At 40.8% G+C, this 22,915-nt stretch overlaps 3 protein-coding genes across 3 annotated transcripts in view; 1 reads left to right on the top strand and 2 right to left on the bottom strand.

Annotated features, from left to right (window-relative positions):
* LOC118429998 (NAD kinase-like) overlaps positions 1-13,348 on the top strand; it is a gene marked incomplete in the record, with an annotated part of 19,675 nt that extends 6,327 nt beyond the window's left edge. Inside the window, 8 exon segments of the mRNA XM_035840676.1 lie at positions 5,976-6,095; positions 6,829-6,937; positions 7,155-7,240; positions 7,781-7,883; positions 8,263-8,463; positions 9,144-9,301; positions 9,883-9,965; positions 10,249-13,348. Of these exon segments, the coding sequence (XP_035696569.1) occupies positions 5,976-6,095; positions 6,829-6,937; positions 7,155-7,240; positions 7,781-7,883; positions 8,263-8,463; positions 9,144-9,301; positions 9,883-9,965; positions 10,249-10,435 (1,047 nt within the window).
* On the bottom strand, positions 12,160-22,915 carry LOC118430003 (trichohyalin-like). Its single transcript, XM_035840682.1, is given in 4 exon segments — positions 12,160-14,390; positions 14,620-14,693; positions 14,869-17,661; positions 17,664-22,915. Coding segments are annotated over 2 exon segments (7,176 nt in total). The 5' UTR covers positions 22,781-22,915; the 3' UTR covers positions 12,160-14,390; positions 14,620-14,693; positions 14,869-15,602.
* LOC118430105 (mucin-22-like) lies at positions 14,135-15,579 on the bottom strand. Its single transcript, XM_035840814.1, has 3 exons — positions 14,869-15,579; positions 14,620-14,693; positions 14,135-14,390 (listed from the first exon to the last, which is right to left on the bottom strand). Exons 1-3 carry the CDS (start codon positions 15,577-15,579, stop codon positions 14,135-14,137), a joined length of 1,041 nt encoding a protein of 346 aa, XP_035696707.1.

Below are 22,915 nucleotides of genomic sequence, written 5' to 3'. Positions count from 1 at the left end.
TACCTTGGCTCAGGCTTGGGGAAGGGTGCTTTTCATTTTGATAGAAATCTCTCTGGGCTTATACAGGAAGGATATATGATAAAAGTAGGGTTAGAAATGGAGAAATCCTCTTCTTCACCAGAACCAGTCTGTATGTAAGAACCAGTCTGTATCAAGGACGTAACGTCCTTGTCTGTATGTAGTAGGGGCTGCCAACAGTTAGGAAGCTGAAATCCAAAGAACTGGCAGAAAGCCAAGTTGTAGTGGATGTGATAGGGGTTAGCTTCCTTCTCAGAAATAGTGTTACATAAAAAATTGTATCCCATCATTGCATCGACAGGATGTTTGGGACATCCCAGTAATAAGCATGACATACTGGGGTGCTGTCTGTAGTCTTGTTCTGAGAAGTGATACAACTCTGCAAATGAGAATCACCTCCCAGTCATCAACTAAGGCATGACTCACTATGAGGAAGCCATTTGTATCTCTGTGATTGGTTGAGCAAACCAATAGGAGGGAAGGCCTTGATGTCATGAATATTCATGAGGTGAAATTGATGATGTCACACTTGGCCCAACCTTACTGTTGACCAAAAGTGGAGAGTCCCAAACCATTACTAGTATATAAAACCTATTGGTTAGAGGGGAACATGGCATTGTATGGAAGCAAACTTGCCAGATCGCTGTCAGAATTTGGTGTCGGGAGAGAGACATTGTCATTGAAAGGTCTTTATTGAAAGAGGTTTTAGAGTTTCGAAGTGGGGAGATAGGATGCCTGGGATAGCCAAGGATTTTCACATGTAAGTATAATATATTGATATTCTTACTGTTGTTACCTCTACGGAAAGGAGGGTTTTGAAATTGTCAGAGGGTTGAGTGTTTTTGGTGAAAATTGTGTTCAGGCCAATAGGGGTTAAAGTTGATACTAATGATTAGCTTTCCCAATTTAGTTGAATTTTGTTTAGTTTGCCTGTTTTGCTGGCCATATGATCTCACGATTAGTTACCGGTAGGTTGGTAAAAACATGGTGAGGCGCATTTTCCACTTCTCCCATCCGGTGTGCTGAATGATGGTACGCCAGACAACGCACTGTCATGTAAGTCAGAAATGTCATCATCAAATGTACAAACAGCAACAAATAACCCACAAAATAAACCATAATTAACTCACAGAGGCTTGTATCCTACAGACATTTGTTTAACAGTTGTGGTTTTGATTTCTTTTCTTAAATATTAGATCATCATAGTGCGAAAAGCGGAAATTTTTCATCGAAGAAAATGTTATATTCTCCTTCAAGACTTAAGAATAAGCATCATACTTTTGAAAGGATATTTGGAATGAAACATATTATCAAATTGTTTCATATAATTTCACTAATTGTCAAAAAACTTCAGTCTTGGTTAATGACATTCTAAACTAACACAATCAAAATATTAAGAATAAATAATATATATGGAATCTATCAATCTTTGACAATAATCTGCCACTTTGACTTACCTTTTTGGCAAGAAATCTTTCCTAAGAGCAAACATCAATATCCTAAATTATTCATACACTTATACATGACATATGTCAACAATTGATGGGTTGATGGATTATCTGCAAAGGCTCAAGGCTGTTTCCATATAGATGTGATGGTTTGTTGGTTTGTCAACATGATAACTGAGAAAATGTCTACGAGGGGTGATCAATAAGTCCTCGGCCTCACCCAAAGATGATAAGCACAACTCAGATTTTGAAGCATAGATGTCAAGTATAAAGTCTTTTATGAATGTGTACCAAAATTCAAATTAGTATGATCATTACTTTGCGGGCGACACCCAGTAACGTTAGGTAAGGGAGAAGGAAAAAACGTGGACAATTGAGCTGCGACCTGAGGTGTGCGGGTCAACTTGCGCTGCTGGAAGTCAGACACCCACTTTTTTCTGCTTGAAAGCAGGAAGAGAATCATTATCAAACATTTTGACAATGTCTTTTGTTAATGACAAAGAATTTACAGCATGTGGAACTCCACCCACACAAGTCTGATCACATTTCACTCTTGTTTTTCTCGCCACTTACCTTCTAATTTTCAAAAAACGAATGCCTGGAAAGTAATGACTGCAATGATTTGAAATTTGGATGATATTGATAAAAGGATTCATACTATGAAGTTGTGCCTCAAAATTTGAGTTGTGCTTATTATTTCCGGGTGAGGCCGAGAACTTATGATCACCCCTCATAGATCTTCATGATTTGGAGGCGTATGGCAAGGCAATACCATAGGTGAGAAATGGTTTGATTCTTTCGGTCTTCCTTTAAGATTTATTTCCTTCCTTCTCACAAGATGTTTTTGTCTATTGGAAAATCTTAGTTAATGAAGTGTGGAAATGGAATTTTCATAGTACTCGTTTCCTTTCAAACTGCAATTGTTAGTCCATTGATTATTGTAAAGGATGGCAAAGAAAGGTACAAATGGATTCAGTTACCACTTGCCCATAACTCTTATTAGATAACAGTGCAATTGGTTAGCCATTTTCTTACTAGTAGTAGGTTTTGGAAGGATAAGAAATGTGTTTATTTTTTTGCAATAGATTTTTTAGAAAGGTTAAAAACTCCTCCAAAATTTTAGAAATGGTACGGCCCATATTCAAAATTTAGTGACACCATATATGGCTTGAAAAAGACCTGACAAAAACACCTGTGTTTAATGTCAAAGAACAACATGCTCTTCAGCTAGAACCTTAGAACATCAAATAGTAGATGCTGAATAATATATATATTTCTGACTGAAACACTGCTATCTCAAACCTTTTTGGCAATTTCTTTTGAGTTTCCTAAATTGTCTTTTTGCAAGAAAAATACCTTGTGGGAAAGTTGTCCACTTCACCCAAAACCGCAAAAGCGAATCTACTTTTTTTGAGATGATGGTTGTGAAAGCATGCTTTTGCTGCGGCATGCAGGTAGAGCCTTATGAAGCACCCTTAAGAGTCCCTCTTGAGTCTCCTACTAGGTAAGTGAACCATTTTCTTTGTGGTGCTTAAGGTTTGATGTATAATCCGAGGTAGTTCAAACTTTCCTTGATAATTGACATATTGCATCAATTCTGTTTCCGAAAAATAAACTGATTTTGTCAAGAACTACTGCGCATATTAAATTTTTTATCCCACCCAAAAAGCATTTTATGATATCTTCAAATGTATTGTCACCAAGACAATTTTTTCTGATGAAGATTGCAGAATTTATGTTGATTTAATTTGCATGCATATTCATACTAGATCAATCAGTGCTGACAGATGTTGATAACTGAAAGTATATCATCAGTGTAAATAACTTTCCCCTTTTTCTCTACAACATGCAAAGTACAGTTTGTGTACCATTAGAAAACCATCTATCAGCTTGTCAATCTTCAAAAATAGAACCCTGGAATAACTTTCACAGTCTCCTTCCCAAGCAACAAGACAAATCTAGTGGCAATAATGGGTCGTGTATAAGGTATTAATTAACACTTGACCCATCATATTCGGTTCTTGACTAGAAAAGTGCCATCTTCTCAGTATTGTTGTCATTTGCACAACAAAACTAATGGATGTTAGAACTGCCCAAAATTCTGGGTCCCTTTTTTTGATGCTGTGTAGAGAAGCAACTGAATGCTGTTTTGAAGCAGTTCCATAACCATAAACTGGTTGGGGGCAATGTTCTTTAGGTCAATTGTGTATTGCTTGAATGAAAACATGCATTACCAGTACTCTGTTTGGAGCTACTTTGAGGTTGTTTCAAAACTATTATCGTTTAATTATCATTGCATAATGATGTGACCAATCCACCTGTTAGGTTTGTTCAATGGGACATGCCACTTACCTAACGGGGGTATGTCTTTTGCAACATATTTAATACCAGTTAACATAATGTTTTAAAAAGAAGTATAATCATGGAAAACAAGTTAAAGTTTGGTGTTAAATATTGTAGGATCTGAACAATAGTCTACAGCTTTATAACATTATACGTTTTGACATTTTCCAGTTGTTGGAAAAATTTGGAATGACCTGTGTCACATAAGAAGTGCCCTTTGGACCATAACATTGTCCCGGTGTTCAGTTTAAATTCCACTTAGCAATTTTCTTGTTTTTCTTGTGTGTTTTTTTCTTGGAACCAGCTGAACTGAGGAGGAAGTGTTGTAGCCCTTCTCTGTGCTTGTACTTTGCAGTTGTGTCATTGTTTGTTGTTAGTTGTATCGTAGTGTATTGTCAGTGTGTAGAATGCCGTGTCACTGGCACTTTGAACTTGGTTAGTCAGATGCTCAACTTCCAACAGGTGAAATAAGAGATGACACACTGTCTGGGGATGAAATTTCAAAAAGCAGTTGTTTAAAAGCAGTTCCATAACTGATTTCAGTAAAATCTGATAAGGAAAATCCAGGCCTTTGTGTTTAGTTTGGGGCAATGTCCTCTAGTCTAGGTCAAATATGTTATACAAAAAAATTGTATTACTCTGTTTGCAAACAAGCTTCTTTTTTTCAAAATCATCTGATTCAGTAAGGTATGGGGTTTCCTGGGCAGGTATCTGTGTAGCAATATTCTTTTGTATGGCTTATTTTAGCACAAAGTCATCATTGCATAATGGTGACTAGTCCACTTGTCAGTGTTATGTTTGTTCAATGGAACATGCCACTTACCTAATGGGGTACATTTTATGACTTGTTTAACTCCAGATTACATGTGTTTTCAGTATAAGAATGATCATACTAAAATCAAGTAAAGCTTAAGCTAGTGAAGAAACTTTAAGGACCAAACAATGTTCCTCAGCTACAAATTTAAAATGAAATTTTTCAGTTTGTCAACAAAACTTGGTTTGACCTATGTCAGGTGAGGAGTGCCCTTTGGACCATTACATTGTGCCAACTTTGTCCCGGTGTTAAGCTTAAATTTCTACTAGCAATTTTCTTGGTAAAAGTCATGTTTTTTTCTGGGAACCTGCTGAACGGAGGAGGAAGTGTTATAGCCTTTTTTTTGTGTTTGTACTTTTTAGTCGTGTCATTGTTTATTGTGAGTGTATAGAGAATGCCATGTTACTGGCCTTTTGGACTCAGTTAGTCAGAAGTTCAACGTGCAACAGGTGACATAAGAGATGCCACACTGTCTGGGAATGAAACTTCCACAGAAATCTTGTATTACGTAAGTCATGTGTATTTCAATCTTAGACTGTTTTGTTGATTGTTGTGTATATGATGTTTTACATGCAAGTTAGATTCATTGTGCTTGACAACCAACCAACATAGTATGTTTGTTGTCATAGCAGCAGTAAATACAGTTTTACATATCAAATACTTATAAGTTTTGGTCAATCTGTCATTCCAACAGAAGAAAATGTGGATATGGAAGTTTTAGCTGTCAAAAAACGACTGTATGCATATCAGAGTAATGTGTTACTCTTATAGAGTTTGTTAAGGGAGGGGTCTTCAAGTTATATTTGAGTGCAACAAATAGTTGGGACCACATCTGTTTTTCCTGAGACGGATCATTTAAAGGTTTCGTTGCCATTACTTATACAGTACACCACTTATATAAGAATAGGTCTGAAGACTTGTCAACCTTTTTTTTTTATCACAGCATAGAGATTTTGATTTTTCAAGATTAAAATATAAAAATATAAAAAGTATACTTATCTAGCTAACTTCTGAGGATGATGGAACTTTGCCTTTACACATGTACAAAACATTTTATATTCCTGGATTGTTTGTTTGTTTATTTATTTGGTAAAAATACATAAATATCATACAAAAGCAATACATAAAACCAGGTGCAGGAGGAAGGAAAAATGTAATATGTAGCTTAAACTAAACCCTCTTCCCTTATACTAGTAGACTAAATTAATTAGTCAATGAGTAATAATTTACAAGTAAGGTAATATGCTTAATGTGGTAGTGGTAGATGATAAATGAAATAAGGATAAGGATTGTTTTAAAAGAGTGGTTTATTTGATGTAAATGAAATATTTCCCTTCTTTAGGCACGTGCAGGACCCCCTGTCTCAGCGGCTGACATGGAACAAACCCCCGCTCAGTGTTCTCATCATCAAGAAGATCCATGAGTGCTCCGTGGTGCAGCCCTTCATGGACCTGGTCACCTGGCTGGTTCAGGTCAGCGGTTTTACCAAGAACTGCATGGATTAGCCTCCTTCGCAGACTTTGAGTGGGTCTGGGCTTTATTTTATGGGGGGGGGGGGTGCTTGTTGGCTAGTTTCAAAGTTGGCCAAGGTTGTCTATTGCTGGGAAAGGGAGTTTGCAGTAGAAGGTAGTTTGCCGTGGAACGAGTTTTGTCCCACCTGGAGGCAAACTCCCTTTTCCAGAAGACAACCTTAGCCAACTTTGAAACTAGCCAACCAGCAACCGTCACCATGAAGTAAAAGCCAGCCCCACTTGAAGTCTGTGAAGGAGGCTATGCATAGATGGTGTTAACTGGGAGGGAGGTTGTAAAGAGCTTGGAGAATACCCTTAGTCTCTCCTAAGAATAGGACTTAATTCTGTGGAATAAGTATGGATTGATGTGAATTTATCCATTTATTTATTGATTGATTGAGCTTTTCCACAATAGTGGACAATAGGATTTTTTCTTCTAGTATTCAAGAGATATTATTATTGATTGTTGACTAATTGCCTGGACTCATTTATCTTAGGTTCAGATTGTTAAAAAGCTTCCTACTAGATGATTAAGAAATAACATCTTGAAATTGATGTTTGACAGCATATTCTTCATATGGTCATTATAATTTAGATGAAGGAAACCTTTGTTATCCCGTGTTGTTAGCTGAATACTTCGTTGATAAAGAATTATCTTGATACTGATTAACTGAATGAATGAATGGTCTTACAGGAGAAAAGAATGGTGGTTTATGTGGAAGTCTCCACACTGGAGGATGAAATGATCGCAGATGACTCTGGTTTCCAACCGATCAAACAAAAACTCAACACATTCAAAGAAGGTAAGCACTACAGAATGGAAATGTACACATCATTACTTTTAGAAAAAGGACTGAAACAAATTGCATTATGTATTGGACAGTCTGTCACAGTCATGACTGCTATACTGCAAAATAAATATCTTTCTTGTCCCATTAACGTTTTTAACGATTTTTGGTAAGATGATATTTTGGAATAAACAAATTTTCTTACCAATGCCCCCCTCCCCCTTGACTCCAGGTACGGAGGACCTGTCTGGCAGAATAGACTTCATCATCTGTCTGGGAGGAGACGGTACACTTCTGTGGGCATCCTCACTGTTCCAGGTTAGTTAGTTACGTCAACTCTGTTTTTATTCTGCAACGTGCCCTTGGACCGCCACATGTAAAGAAGGGGTGGGTTAAAAGAGCAGCATCAGTAGTAATCCCTGAGGTCTGTGCATTCTCAATATCCAGGTGTTCAAGACAATCCCATTAAAGAATTTCTCATGTGTTTTAATATGTGTCGATGTAGGTTAGACATCCAGGTAATAAGATAGTAGTTACTCAAGCAACTGACACTGGCAAAAACTACTGGATAGTAGTTGAAATGTCTGACTATTTCCAGAACCATATCCAGTTGCTTGAGTAACTACTTTTTGGCGTGTTTGATATGTGACATGATTTTAATGTCTTTGGGCACCAGGCAAACGTATATGAGTATTGACATTACATGTAAATGTAAAATCAAGATAAACTGTCCTGTTCTGAATCAGATATGAGTTTTTATAAAGTGAGACTAATGGGCTTGAGGTATTCTGCAGTTTTGATTGTTTTTGTTTTAGAAACATTTTGACATGTTATAATTGTTTTTTTTTCTCTAAACAGGGCAGTGTTCCCCCTGTGATGGCGTTCCACATGGGCTCCCTGGGATTTCTCACACCTTTTGAGTTTGACAACTTTAAATCACAGGTCAACCATGTTCTAGAAGGTAGGTCATATTTCAATCTTTTTAATGAAAACTTATTTGAAGGACATTGATTCAAATTAGGCTCATGTCAAAAGTAGTAGTTTCCAGTATTTGATTATACTGCTGCTGGGATCCCTGACACAGGGGTTGGCAACAGTCAGCTAGTTTTCACACTGGCTTCCATGTGACTCTGCAAAGTCCTAAGAAATTTCAAGACAAGATAAAAGTTGCAAAAAGATAATTCAGGTGAAGCTAACAGACAAAGGCAGTTAATTTTGATGTACAGTCTTGAACAACCCTTGTGATTATTAAAATGGCAACCTTAAAGCAATAAGTGTTGTGTTTTACCGGTATGTTGGGATTATGGTCATTTTTAATGACTCTTCTCTGTCTGTTTCAGGTCATGCAGCTCTAACCCTAAGGAGTAGGTTGAAGTGTGTGATAACAGACGCTGAATGTGACAGTCACATCAACAGTATAGAGAAACCAAAGAAGATTCAGGTGCTGAATGAAGTTGTGATCGACAGAGGCCCCTCCCCCTACCTGTGTCACCTGGACCTGTACCTGGAAGGCAGGCATGTCACCTCTGTACAGGGAGACGGTAAGTGACTCATAGCAAACCCTTCAGACATTCCAGCATTAGTCCTTTTTGTTTCATGCAATAAGTAACATTTTGAATTTTTTTTGCACATCAATTACACCAGGTACAAAGTATGGTAAATAACACGCATTACTAACAACTACAATCAAACCTGCCCAAGTGACCTTCTCTTCGTGTACCGTTTTTTCTTGGTCTCGAAAATTTTCCCACTGACGTAAGCATTAAGTGACCTTTTCAAAACGTCCACCTGACCAATGCGACGCGACCACTTTTGCTGTACAAAATATCTACACTGGTGTACTAATCTAACAGTGTGCAACATTTTGAATGTCACACCCTTGTAACTACTTCATGTTTTATCTGGACCTGCCTTCTTCTCTATTGGGATTTCTTTTCTTCCATCACAACTTTTATATTGATGTGAATCTTTCGTGTTAAAAGTTACAAGCAAATGTAATGTGGTTTCCATACATAAGAAAATCTTTCAGATATGTAATACAGTATCCTCCTACCAAAGCAAACATTAGAAACCCTTTGACTAGGGAAGATACACACAGGAGATACCTTCTATTTTGCTGGATGTGTTTCTCCAGTGTTTCCCCTGAGTTTTGACTATTGAACTGAGCTTTGCGAGGGTGAATGTTACAAGCAAATGCAACATGTGGTTTCCATACATGCAGGTCTGATAGTGTCCACCCCCACTGGCAGCACGGCCTACGCTGTTGCTGCAGGAGCGTCCATGGTCCATCCCAACGTTCCCGCCATCATGGTCACCCCCATCTGTCCACATTCCCTGTCCTTCAGACCAATCGTAGTGCCCGCTGGTGTGGAGATTAAGGTAAGGAGGGCCAAGTCCCCTACTCTCCAAGCAGAGGTTAGGCTTCGGCTGTTCTTTGACATTTTTTTAGCCGTTTTAGTCAAGAAAGACTACAAATTAATTAAAGAAAGATTAATGTGGATATGTTTGTGCAGATGTGTCATCCAGGAAATTGAATAATAGAAGTTGAATCAATCTTTATTTCTGGATACTGCAATATTTATTCAGATGTTTCAGACAGCATCCACTGTCTTTCATCAGTGAAATGAAAATAAAAGTATACAAGACTTTACAGAACAAAGAATACTTCTTATTGATATATGGAAGTGTTCTTTGTTTTGTTAAGTGTTCTTTGTTCCGTAAAGTCTTGTATTCTTTTACTTTCATTTCACTGATAAAAGACAGTGGGTGCTGTCTAAGATGTCCAAATAAATACTCTAGTACCTAGCAGTAAAGACTGATTCAACTTCTTTTATCAATGTGAAAAGATTGGTAGATACATGCGTGCGCATCATATGCTTCATTTAACACAACATGTCAACTGTCCATGGTTTTATATCACACATTATCATACATTGATGTAGATTATTTTCTATCTTCAGGTCATGGTTTCCCCTGAGTCCAGAGGCTCTGCCTGGGTTTCCCTGGATGGTAGAAACAGACAGGAGATTAAAGTGGGAGACAGGTGTGTGGAAACCACTTCTTTGTCATCACAAAACTTCAAAAGTTCATATAGTAAGGTTATTTAGGCACAAGGGAGTACTTACTTCCAACGTTTCGATGTCCATCAGACACCATCATCAGGGTAGAATGACTGGAAACTACTTCTTGCTGCTACTTATAGCCAATGTAGGTGGTTCAAAAGTTATTGTGGTTAACTTGCATGTATTTGAACACACTGATCTTGATCTGAAATTGAAATTGTTTTGTTTCATCCCATTGAACAGTTTTTGTTTTTGATCTTGCAGTGTAAGGATCACCACTTCTGAGTTTCCGATTCCATCAATTTGCAAGCTTGATCAGATCAGCGACTGGTTCGACAGTCTCGCAGAGTGCCTCCACTGGAACGTCAGGAGACCGCAGCGAGCGTTCAATAACAACGAGGGGGCAAACGGGAGAGTGAAGGATGACAGTGACTGCAGCATAGAGGCCTAGTTGTACAGACAGTTGCATGAACAGGGAACTCGGTATGAGGGTGCCTGATGCATATGGTATGGGAGAAATGTATGTGAAGACTGTTTTACGTATGTCAGGGATTGTATTGTATGTTAAAGAATGAAAGATTGTGATTTGGTTGAAAGTTTTGCACTTGTCATTGTGAATCCTTAGCGGGACAAATACAAAAAGGGTGAAGGATGTTATAAGTATCTATCTTCTCCAAGATATTAATGAAAGCAGCTTGGCCACATGCACAAGAGAGATTTTGATTTTGTTGTACAATAGATGCATGGCAATTCACAAGAGTCACTGAGTAATGCCCTTCATGTATTTCAACATGTATATAATGTTACCCATTTTAGGATTTATATTTACAGGTGTATGTACATAACAGAAACTTTAATACAGGGAATCATAAAAACATAATGCTATGACCTGCACAATTCTGGCCTAAGGGTGCTTTACAGAAAAATGTCCAGCTTTCTTGACAGTAGAAACCAGGATTATGTAGGAGAGGATGTTGTGGGATGCATTCCATAACCCTAGGTCAACCCTACATGCTGCACTTTTTTGCCAAAATGTAATTGTACATATCAAAATTTTCTGATGACCAATTTTTTCCAAACACACCCATTCTCAACCTGCCTGATCATGATCTGTTCCTATTAATAAGATAAGTGTTTAGTTCTGTTCTAGAGGATTTGTCATGCAATAGATGAACTATGTAGCAATCTAGTTGACAGGATTGACAATCTAGTTGACAGGATTGACAATCTAGTTGACAGGATTGACAGTCTAGTTGACAGGATTGACAATGTATTTGACAGGATTGACAATCTAGTTGACAGGATTACTAGAATTGATCTGTATAATAGTAAGGTTGTTGATGTAAACTAAGTGATACTAGACGAACCATATTTGTATTGACCATTAGTGCAATGACTCTTATTATATTTGTTAGGATATCAGAACTTGTTTTTAACTAATTCCTATGAATAGAGATTAATTGTAGGAAATGATTGACGAAGATGGAGGCTCATTCCAGTAAAGAGAAATCTCATTCCATATCCATTCATGGGAACATCATTCTACACAGATTTGTAGTACTTTGTGGTGCTTTGAAAAGTAACATCACATGTCTCTACAGTGTTTGTTTGCGATATAGTGGTATTGCTGTAAATCAAGGCCAGGTATGTCTGGATAAAGTAGAAATCATCAGTGATGCATACTTGCAGCTTGCCAGACAGGGACAGTACAAATCGGCACTTTTCTGCTTTTATGTTTACAGAATGTAGCACTTGTTTTCTTGAATCAGTGACATTTTGACTGAATTCAGCATAGAATGGGTTACATTCATGTTTTATTTTGACGAGTTTTATGCTATGCACCATCAGAGGCAGTATTATATAGACAGCAAATTGCGTGTATTTGCATTTTAAGGTATTGGGATAGTGTCAAAAAGTAAAATGTACTTGAACAACAACTACCCAAAAACTACCGTATATGGGCAGTGCAGTGGTATATAAGTGTAACTGATTAATGATTTATTTTGTATATCAAAGAAGGTTCTTAAATTCATTAAGAATGGCAAAGTGTAAATGTACTGTACAGGGCACAATTAATGAGTGAAAATGTAACCTACATGCAGGATGTGCATGCAGGATAGATTTGGAAGTTTTCTTTTTGTCAAAATCATCCCACCATAAAATATTGAAGTGTGAACAAACTTAGCACAAGTCTCTTTCTTCATAGCATGGTAAGATACACTCTGCCTAAACTTCACTTTTGTATGACTTTCAATGATTGTCATTTACAATTTTTTTCTAAACAAAACCTTGTCACTTTTTTACTTGTCTTATTTTGTCATGAAAAATGAAATGAATTTGTACAATAGTTATAGGGAACAGCAAAGACTGTTTTTTGGTATGTTTAGAAATATTTTATGAAGTAGAAATCAGTTGCAGTAAAGGTTACATTAATCATTTTGTATTTGGGTGGGGATGTTCCTTAGAAAACTGGTGCTGGTGACTCTTGTATGTCCACTGGGAAAAATTGAGTTCTGGCTTGATTTTAACTTAGAGATGAGGTGATCATTTATGTATTTTTCCTTCTATATGCTTAAGACAGTAACGTGTTAAGTGATTAATTTAAGGGGCCTGAACCATCACAGTGGGCTCAGGAAAGAAAGAAAATACATGATACAAGACCTTTATCTTGCAACGTTGTTATTCATACTGCTGGATTCAGCTTTATGATACACGAGTATATTTCTGAGTGTCACAAGCGCCTACATTTTACATCTGATTAAGACTGGACCAAACAAGTTGCAGCTTCACTATTTTCTGTGTCAGTGTGGTATGCCGATACATGTCAAGTAGGGAGCCAACCGTATTATGTATGTCCCCCTCCCCTTATATTTCTTTGAAACCTTTTATATATAACACTGTTGTATCTATGGGAAGCCAGAGTCAAAACCAGCAAGGTTTGCTTGAGGGATATGTTACAATTATCCTTGTATGTATCTACATTGTATTGCTTATAGATGTATAAAAGTGGTGCAAGCTACATTGTAGGCATTGATACAATGGAAAGGTAACCAAAGGAGTCCATATTATACGTGTTACATTAATTTCCCTTTTATTCATATATCCAAGGATCAATCCAACCATCAACTTTTGATTATAGATTTTCATAAACGTTACATTTCCCTTTTCTTCATCCAACAATCCAACCATCAACTTGTAATATAAGAGCCTTTTGCATCCCACATATTGAGAGGATCTCCACGTTGAAGGAGATATTTTTGTAAACTGCTGCTGTTACATTTGTAACACTTCATGATTGTTGTCTTTTTTCATAGATGTCACACAGACTTTTGTACCACTTCAGATTAAAGCAAAGTATGTAATAGACTGTTCCATGTATTTTTGTCTTTCTTTTACTGAAATTGGTACTTGATTCATTAGTAAGGAGCATAGTGCAACTCTTGTCCACACACTGAAGCTAATTCTAACATTACAGATCTCACACTATCATAACATTGTAACATCAACTCTCATAATTTCACCAGTTGTCATAATGTCACTACATAAAAAAAGCATTGTCAAGATTGTTTTGGACACCTAGATATCTGAAGTGTATATACCTCAGGATTACTGATGCATTCGTACGTCTCTTTAAATCCATGTATTTTTCGCAAGTGGCAGTATCATGGCATCCGTTGGAAATATGACAGTTGATGTTAACTCAGAAATATCCATGTACTTTGCATCTAGCTATCGCACACCCCTATCATTTACTCCCGCTACAAATTTCAAAGTACAAAACGTGAAAAGTCAGTAAAGATTCAACCTCTAGTTTGATGACAAGTTCCCAAAATATATCCAATTCCTTGGACCTACATCTATGAATATATATGCCACTACCTCCACTAGCATACACATTATCTTAATCATCTAGTAGGCTATTAAGCAAACAAACACCAATACATGTTATACCACACCGTAGCCATGTTGGACTGTATAACGTCTAATAAATTTCACTGTAGTGACTAGAACTAACCACTCTTGTAACACACATTAAAGGAGGTAGCCGTTTGTAACACAAAGAAATCAACAACTATTGGTCCCACAACAATTATTGGGTCAATTTGAATAAACCTGAACAAACTGGTCCTTAGGAGTAGCAGTGTTCGTCTTAAGTGTTCCAGGTGTACACACGTCTCTTTCCGTCTCCCATCCGTCTAAGGGACATGGAGTATACCTGGCCCAAAGATCCCTCGCTGTTGATGTTCCTCGTTGAAGAGGAAGACTTGGTCACGACGGTTGTGTGTGACATTGAAACATTCGATGAAGTCGTCTTCATCTTTGAAGTCTTCACTGTAGTAGTTTTCACTGTTTTGGACTTGTTGGTCGATTTCTTGCCAGTTGACAGGAGAGATTCAGATGTTGTTCTAGAGGGAGGGATGACGTAATGCAATGAATACCAAAAACAACGGACCATACTTTAACAACACTGAATATATATGCTATGACATCTGCCTTGACTATAGCAATAAGAATGCCTACACAATGTGAAAAAAGTTTGTGACCAATAGAATGTGCGACCGATACCCCTGAGCATAAAGGTTTTATGTGTGCTAATGTTAATCTGAATATTCAGTAACAAATAAGTGAACACACCCTTGTTCTTCGCTTCTTGCTGTCATGACCTCTTCAGTCTCGACTGCTGAAATGGCTTCGCCTTCCTTCTCGTCCTTGGGAATTAATAAGGAGGCGAAGTTAGTCATCACTCATACTAAGCAAAGTGTATGGAATGATGATGGAGATTCAAACTTAGCGCTAATTCTCTTTCAAGCAAATGTTTCAATTTTCTTCATTAACGTTGACCTAGTAACGTTACCTATAGTAGAACAGGTTACATGTACTTACATGTTGGTCCTCTGGAAGCTCCTCCACACTTTCCAGTGTGGATATCTTTGTCACCGTTTTTGGTCCCACTTTTCGACTGCCTCTCATCCTAGTTTTTGATGTGGTAGTCATCACTTCTTCGTGCGTCTCTGTGTCGGCACCGAGTCCCTTTGAGCCTACCTCGACGTTAGTTATGATCGTTGTTGTTTCAGTCGACGTAGAGGCTGTTCCTGGGTCGGCGAATAGAATCGTTTTGCTGGATGTTTCTCCATCCTCCATCACAATGGTCTCGGTTTTCTCACTCTGGCTGTCGTCAGATGAAGTCACCTTAACAGAAGTTGTCTCCACTTCCATCGACCCTGTCGACGATACCTCCTGTTCCGTTGTACTCTGAGCTTCAGATGCGGAGGATTCTTCCAGCGTTTCAGACGGTGAACTGATCTCTCCTTCTGTCTGAACTACGGTGGTTTCCTTTCTAGATTTCTTGGATGCCACCTCCTTGCTGGTGGTTATTGCTCGTTTAGTCGCCTTGGTACTTGCCTCTGAGCTCTTGTTGCGTTTCTTGCTGTCTGTCTCGTACACGGTTGATGACTTTGTGACCACTGCCAGGGGAGATTCAAGTCCCGTTGAGTAATAATACGCGATCGTCCGTTTTCTTAGCCAATATGAACGGCCAGGCGATTCGCTGGACTCCACAGCACTTTCCTTCTGTGTGTTTGTCCTTACCACCATCTCTTCAGATCCTTCTCCATCTGTCATACTTTCTGTCTGTGCCTCAACGATGCTACATCCATTGAATCTGCTTTTTCTTCGCTCTGTCCAACTGTCTCGGTGTAGTCGACCTTTCTCTTCTTCCTACCCACTTTTGATGTAGACGATGACACGATGTTTTGTACCTCTTGCTGTTTGTCACTGGTCTGAAAACTTTGCACTGTTGTAGAGGGGTCGTCGTCGATAGAAGAGGCGTCGTCCAAAGTCTCTATAGCATCTGCCGTGCTATGTTCAGCCTGAATTTCGTTCCCGCTCTCTTCCTGGTTTTCTGTCAGAATATCTTTGGGAGACGCAGCCTCCGCCATAGCGTCCTCAAGAGACATCTGCCCGCTGGCAGCACTTTCTGACAGCTCCTCCAAGACGCCCTCAATATCCTCATCTGTGATGCCCTCTACAATCGTGGTGGAAACTGTTTCAGCTCCTTCTCCTTGAACTTCAGTTGATTTTGAGATTTCTTCTGACGGGCCGTTCTCGTCATCTTGGATGGTAACGGCATTTGCTTCTTCCGTCTGCTCTTTTTCACTTGTATTGCCACATGACATAACAAATCTTGATGACTTCTTTGCTGATCGTGATGTCACAGATTGTCCTTGTCTGTTGCTCATTGTGGCGGCCGCGATAGTAGCAAGAAAGCCGCTACGCGCACTTGGTCCACTGCCGTAGTAGACTGTCCTTGACCGCAAGTTGTGGTTACCTCTTGAACCTTTCTGGCTTCCCTCTCCTTTAGTGGAACGTTCTCCAATCGATGATTCATCATGCTTGCGTTTCTTAGATACGTTTTTGGGGACCGGAGGCATTTCCATTTTATTTGTCTGTTCAACGTCAGCAACCTCCTGCGTTTGGGGGCTTTCCGGGTCGTCCATACTCTCTTCTGAAGTTTGGTCTGTCTCTTGTCCGACAGCAAGGTCATCAGGGCTCTCAACTGTCGCGCATACTTCCGTATCTGCCTGAGTATCTGAGGTGTGTGCTTCTCTGTCCTCAGAGTCTTGCTGTTCATTCGCCTTGTCTTCAGATTCTGCATTTGACGCATCTTGGTCTTCAGTCGTGTCCCCTGAACTTTCACTTGTGTGTTGTTCAAGGCTCTCAACAGTCACGGTTTCATCCGTCGACGACTCTTGAATTTCTTCAGAACTTTCTTCTTCGTAACTGCTAGTAGCCATTACGACTGCTTCTTGTTCTACAACATTTAATTCCTCTGGATTCTCACTCGATGCTTGATGAACATCTGTTTTCTTGGCCTTCCTTGAAAGTACTGCCTTTGCGCTCGACGCTTTGGTCCGGTCAGCGACAGCCCCTCGCATGGCCGCGGCAGCCATGGCAGCTCTGAAACCGCCTCTTGCACTTGGCCCACTCCCGTAGTACACCGTCTTAGAACGCAGATAATAGTTTCCCCTTGTGCCACCCTTTCTCCCCCTGGTCACTGTTTCTGCGTCCTCTCCCGTGCCTTCCTCAAATTCAGTTACTTTACCAGCTTCTTGCTCTGTGTAGCTTTCTACTGTCGCCTTTCCTTTCTTAGCTGCAGATTCTCTCTCAATACGATCTTCCTGGATAGCCATGGTAATCAGATTCTCCTCAACCTTGGACTTATGGGACGAATCCTCAGCAGCGGCATCTGAAATCTCTTCAATGCCGCTGCCATCCCCATCACTTTCATCATTGTCATCAGCGATAACCGCAGCTTCGGAGTCAGCCTGCTCTTCATATACTTCAGTGATGGTCTGCTCTCCTGCTGTGGACACGGCATCTTCCATATGCGTGTTATCTGTAGAAGCTCGACTAGTTGTGGTCACTGTTGAAACTGTTGTCCTTTGTGACATAGTATCCACATCCACCGCCAGCTCATCTCCTCTAGTCCCTTCTTCAGTTACTTTCGTGATGAAATATGTAGTCGTTGCTTGAAGTTCAGAGCCAGACAGTTCACCTTTCTCTGATAATACGGTGATGTTTTGAACTTCACCATTATGATCTACCTTTTCCGACTCTTCTTCCAAATCAGCCTCCTCAATAACCGTCGCTTCGGGCGTTTCGCCTTGTGATGTCATTGCTGTTATTTTGCTTGTGACCCTTGAGTGGCCCCGTGCTCCCTCTTTTGATTCTGCGTCGTGTGCCTTGGTTTGAATTTTCCTTTTTGACCACTAGACATAGAAGTAGTCGCGATGGCAGCAAGAAAACTACTGCGTGCACTTGGTCCGCTACCGTAGTAGACTGTCCTTGATCGCAAGCTATAGTTCCCTCGGCGTCCGACTGCACTTGTAACTTGTTTTCGTTCTTTGTACTTTTGTTCCTCACCTTCCCCCTCCTCCTCTACAGCTTCTGTCTCTTCCTTATCTGATTCTCCTTCCTCTCTTTCATCTTGGTCTTCCACTTCTATTTCCACTACCTCTTCTTTTTCTTCATCTGGTCCTTGCTCTACTTCAAATTGTATATCCTTGTGCTCATCCTGTCTTTCTTCTATCTCCTTTTCTTCCTCATCTTCCCCCTCCTCTTCTACACGTTCTGCCTCTTCCCTATCTAATTCTCTTTCCTCTCTTTCGTCTTCGTCTGCTTCTTCTGCATCTGCTACTTGCTCTACTGGTCCCTCCTCCTCCTCCATCGGTGTTTCATCTTCCTGTCTTTCCTCTTGACCCTGTCCCACTACCTCTGCTGTTTCGTCTTCAGCTGGCACTTGCACTTCGATTTGTATTTCCTTCTCCCTTTCCTCCTGTGTATCTTCTTCCTTATTTTCGTATTGACCTTGTTCCATTCCTTCTTCATCTAACTTCTCTGATTCGTCAACAAAGCTATTCTTAGAAACAAAAGTTGTTGTTGTTTCCTCGGTCGATGCCATAGTGGTGCTGTTGTCAATACCCTTTCCACCACTAGACATGGTAGTTGTAGCAATGGCAGCAAGGAAGCCACTTCGCGCGCTGGGCCCACTGCCATAGTAGACCGTTTTCGACCGCAGCCAATAATTTCCTCGGCGTCCGTGACTTCTTGTTTTAACTCGCGTTTGTTCTGCTTCCTCCTCTTCTTCATCCTCCTCTTCTATTGCCTTCTCGTCTACCCCTTCTGTTTTTTCTTGTTCCTGTCTTAATTGATCTTGTTCTTGTTCCACTATTTCTGCCTCTTCTTCCTCTAGTTCTGTTTGCTCTTCTTGTATTTCCTCCTGCTCATCCTCCGTCTTTTCCCCATCTGCCATTTCTTCTTCCTGATGTTCATCAAATTCTTGTTCCATTACTTCTCCTTCAACAACCTTTCCTGCTTCCTCGCTTTCCTCATTTTCCTCATCTTTGTCTTCTACGTCTTCTAGATTGTTTTCCTCTTCTTCATTTTGTTCTTGTTCCATTACTTCTCCGCCATCGACCTTTCCGTCTTGATCTTGTTCTGCTTCTTCGTCTTGTACTGCTGGTGTTTGCTCTTCTCCAAGTTGTATTTCTTCCCGTTCTTCCTCCTTCTTTTCCTCGTCTACTGTGTCTTCTTCATGTATTTCGTATTGTTCTTGTTCCTTGACATCTTCATCGACTGTTACTGATTCTTCCTCCTTCTTTTCAACATCTTCTGAGTTGTCTTCCTGTCTTTCGTATTTTTCTATTACTTCTAACTTTTCTGATTCGTCATCCACGTCACTTTCAGTAGTTATCGTTTCCTCAGCCGATTTCATAGTGGTGCTGTTGTCAATACCCTTTGCACCACTAGACATGGTAGTTGTAGCAATGACAGAAAGGAAGCCACTTCGCGCGCTGGGCCCACTGCCATAGTAGACCGTTTTCGACCGCAGCCAATAATTTCCTCGGCGTCCGTGACTTCTTGTTTTAACTCGCGTTTGTTCTGCTTCCTCCTGTTCTTCATCCTCCTCCTCCTCTTCTATTGTCTCCTCGTCTACCACTTCTGTTTCTTCTTGTTCCTGTTCCTGTCTTAATTCATCTTGTTCTTGTTCCGCTTGTTCTGCTTTTTCTTCCTCTACTTCTGTTGTTTGCTCTTCTTGTATTTCCTCCTGCTCATCCTCCGTCTTTTCCTCATCTTCAATTTCTTCTTCCTGATGTTCATCAAATTCTTGTTCCATTACTTCTCCTTCAACAGCCTTTTCTGGTTCCTCACTTTCCTCATTTTCCTTATCTACGTCTTCTAGAGTTTCTTCCTCTTCTTCATTTTGTTCTTGTTCCATTACTTCTCCATCATCGACCGTTCCGTCTTGATCTTGTTCTGCTGCCTCGTCTTGTACTGTTGATGTTTGCTCTTCTCCAAGTTGTATTTCTTCCCGTTCTTCCTCCTTCTTTTCCTCGTCTACTGCGTCTTCTTCATGTATTTCGTACTGTTCTTGTTCCTTGACTTCTTCATCGACTGTTACTGATTCTTCCTCCTTCTTTTCAACTTCAACTTCATCTTCTAGTTTGTCTTCCTGTCTTTCGTGTTTTTCTTGTTCCATTCCTTCTTTATCTAACTTTTCTGATTCGTCATCCACGTCACTTTCAGTAGTTGTCGTTTCCTCAGTCGATTTCATAGTGGTTTTGTTGCCAATGTGTTTTGCACCACTAGACATTGTAGTTGTAGCAATGGCAGCAAGGAAGCCACTTCGCGCACTGGGCCCACTGCCATAGTAGACCGTTTTCGACCGCAGCCAATAATTTCCTCGGCGTCCTTGGCTACTTGTTTTGGCTCGCGTTTGTTCAGCTTCCTCCTCTTCTGGTTCCCCCTCCTCTTCTTCTTCTTCATTCTCCTCCTCGTCTTCTATTACCTTCTCACTTTCCCCTTCTGCTTCTTCTTCTTCCTCCCTTACCCCATCTTGTTCTGCTATTTCTGCTTTATCTTCCGCCTCCTCTTCTGCCTCCTCTTCCGCCTCCCCTTTCGCCTCCTCTTCCGCCTCCTCTTCCGCCTCCTCTTCCGCCTCCCCTTTCGCCTCCTCTTCCGCCTCCTCTTCCGCCTCCTCTTCCGCCTCCTCTTCCGCCTCCTCTCCTAGAAGTTCTTCATGTTCTTCTTGCACTACCTCTAGCTTTGCCATTGTTGTTTGCTTGCCTTGGGAATGTATTTCCTTATCATTTTCCTCAATCTTTTCCTCGTCTTCTGTGCCCTCACCGGTCACCTCTTCATTAGCTTTTGGATCTTTAGCTTCGGCATCAACGATAGAAACCTCTTCTACAGAAGCTTCCATCTGATCACCCGGTTCTTTACTAGTATTATTCAAGACTGTCCCTTTGATAGACGCCGCAGAGGCAGGAGGCTTAGTTGATGCCAGTATAAAGAAGCTTTTCTTCTTCAGTGAACCTTCAACGTTGCTTTGCCGTGTCTCGGTGACAGTTTTCGTGCTGTTGGCCTTGGCTGCAGGCGAAGTCCTAACCTTTGGTTCCGTGTCGGGGCCGCGGACAGCTTTCCGTCCCCTCAACCAGTAAGATCTCTTTCGCCCATCGACATCTTTGCTTGCCCTCTCGGTCCTTTTCGTGGCAGTCTTAACCGTGATGACCTTTTTCTGGTTTGATTTACTGACAGACTTAGTCGTCTGTTCATCCTGCGCTTTGCTTTTCGTGGCAATAGCTGTTTCGATTGTTGATGCCTCACCTAGTGCAAGAACTTCCTCTTGTTTGTCCTCATTGACCGATGGTTGGCGTTCCTTCCGTTCCTTCTTGCGCTTTTCAATGACACTGACTTGATTTGATTCTTCTACAGACCCCGAGGGTTTCTTATGTTCATCCTGGACGGGGTACTTTCGGCTTGTTGACTTGTGACCGACTGTGTAGCCATCATCTGTGTCGAACAAACGCCTCTTACGACGAGACCTAAACCAGTAATCGCCTTTGCTGGGTGTTTCAGCAACTACTCGTGCAGACACGATAGTGATGCTTTTATCTCTGACTACCTCACCCTCATCACCCTGCGTTATTTCTTTTATGTGCTCCTCTGTCTCATTTGTAATAGCCGAGGTCTCTGTGACTGTCTGAACGTTTGTCAAAGTCGAATATTGATGCTCTTCTTCGACTTTTTCTTGGTCAGCAGACCGTTCGGGCAGCTCCTCAATGAAGTCTTCCTGGTCATGTGATTCCTCAATCTCGTCAGCATGGATCGTCTTCACGGCGTTGTCCGTCACTTCAGTAATGTTGCTTTCATCTGTAATGGACTCTTCCGTCCCTTCCTCTTGAGCCTCCGCCTGTTCACCGAGAGCCGGTTCTCCCTCTGCTATCGCACTTTCGTCTTTCTCTTCTTCGTCTTGCTCATCTCGTGGGCCTGTTTCAGATACTGTCATAGTCTCCTCCATTGTTTCTGCTACCTTAGTATCTTCATCTTCATCCAAGACATCTCCTTCGTCAGAATGTTGCTGTTCATCCACCCTACTGAGAACCAATGAAATGCCTTGTTCTACTGTCGCACTTGTTGTCTTCTTGATCGCGGTTTTCTGTTTCTTATTCAGTGTTACCGCTGTGCTATTTGATTCAACATGTACTCCCTTCCTCTTTCGAGTTTCAGTTTCCTCAGCTTTCTTTCGTCCTTGTCCAGCTTTTGCAGGTTCAAGTGCCTTGCCCGCGCGCAATTTAGCAACTCTAGGACTCATCTTATTGCGGAGAAAGTATGACTTACGTCTAGTGGTGGCACTCGCCCGCCTATCTTCATTTGTTGGTCTGCCTCTTTTGGTCTTAATGGTTTCGGTACTTCGGGGCTCTTGCGGTTCAACAATAACATCCTCTGAAGTCATTGTTGACTGGGCAGACTCTTCCACTGTTGTATCGGTACTTGTAGCTGCGTGAGATGTTTTCTCTACACCCACGACTTCATTAGTCTCAACCACCATCGTCATATCAGAGGACGTTGTAGACACACCTTGCCCCTCTTCTTGCTGTGTGCTAGTTATTGTCATAATCTCAGTGGTCACTGTCTGGGATGATTCGGCGTCGCCCCGAATCGATATGTCCACCTCCATACTCTGCGACTCTTGCACCCCAGAGTTGACTGTTTCGGTATGATCAGTGCCGGTCTCCATGCATGACTCCTGCTGGGACGATTCGGCGTTGCCCTGAGTCGTAATTTTCACTTCTGTACTCTCTGACTCTTGCACCCCAGCGATGACTGTTTCGCTTTGATCACTGCTGGTCTCCATGTATGACTCCTCAGTAACCTCCATGGACACTTCTTCGCTACTAGTATCTCTCTCCATTTCTTCTTCCTCGTCCTCCTCATCAGGAAGGATGTACGACATGAGGCCCCCGCTGTAGCTCCTCCTCCTCTTTCTCGCGGCCTCGTTGATACTTCTTCTGTCTCTTCAAAGGATACTTCTTGTATGATGTTATCTTCCTCTACGTTCATCTCAACACTGTGATGTTCTCCGGGTGTA

Source organism: Branchiostoma floridae, chromosome 14 (assembly GCF_000003815.2).
Source record: "Branchiostoma floridae strain S238N-H82 chromosome 14, Bfl_VNyyK, whole genome shotgun sequence".
NCBI classification, from domain to species: Eukaryota; Metazoa; Chordata; class Leptocardii; order Amphioxiformes; family Branchiostomatidae; genus Branchiostoma; species Branchiostoma floridae.
Note: the sequence above shows the minus strand (reverse complement) of the source record. Positions and strands in the feature narration are given on the sequence as shown.

Bases quoted from the DNA above. Each gene is read 5' to 3' on its own strand.
- LOC118430105 (XM_035840814.1), bottom strand. From the start codon at position 15,579: ATGGTGGTAAGGACAAACACACAGAAGGAAAGTGCTGTGGAGTCCAGC. The intron at 14,694-14,868 runs GTAAGTACATGT...TTAATTCCCAAG, and splicing joins AGCTTCCAGAGGACCAACAT to GACGAGAAGGAAGGCGAAGC. The intron at 14,391-14,619 runs GTGTGTTCACTT...CCCTCCCTCTAG, and splicing joins GCAAGAAGCGAAGAACAAGG to AACAACATCTGAATCTCTCC.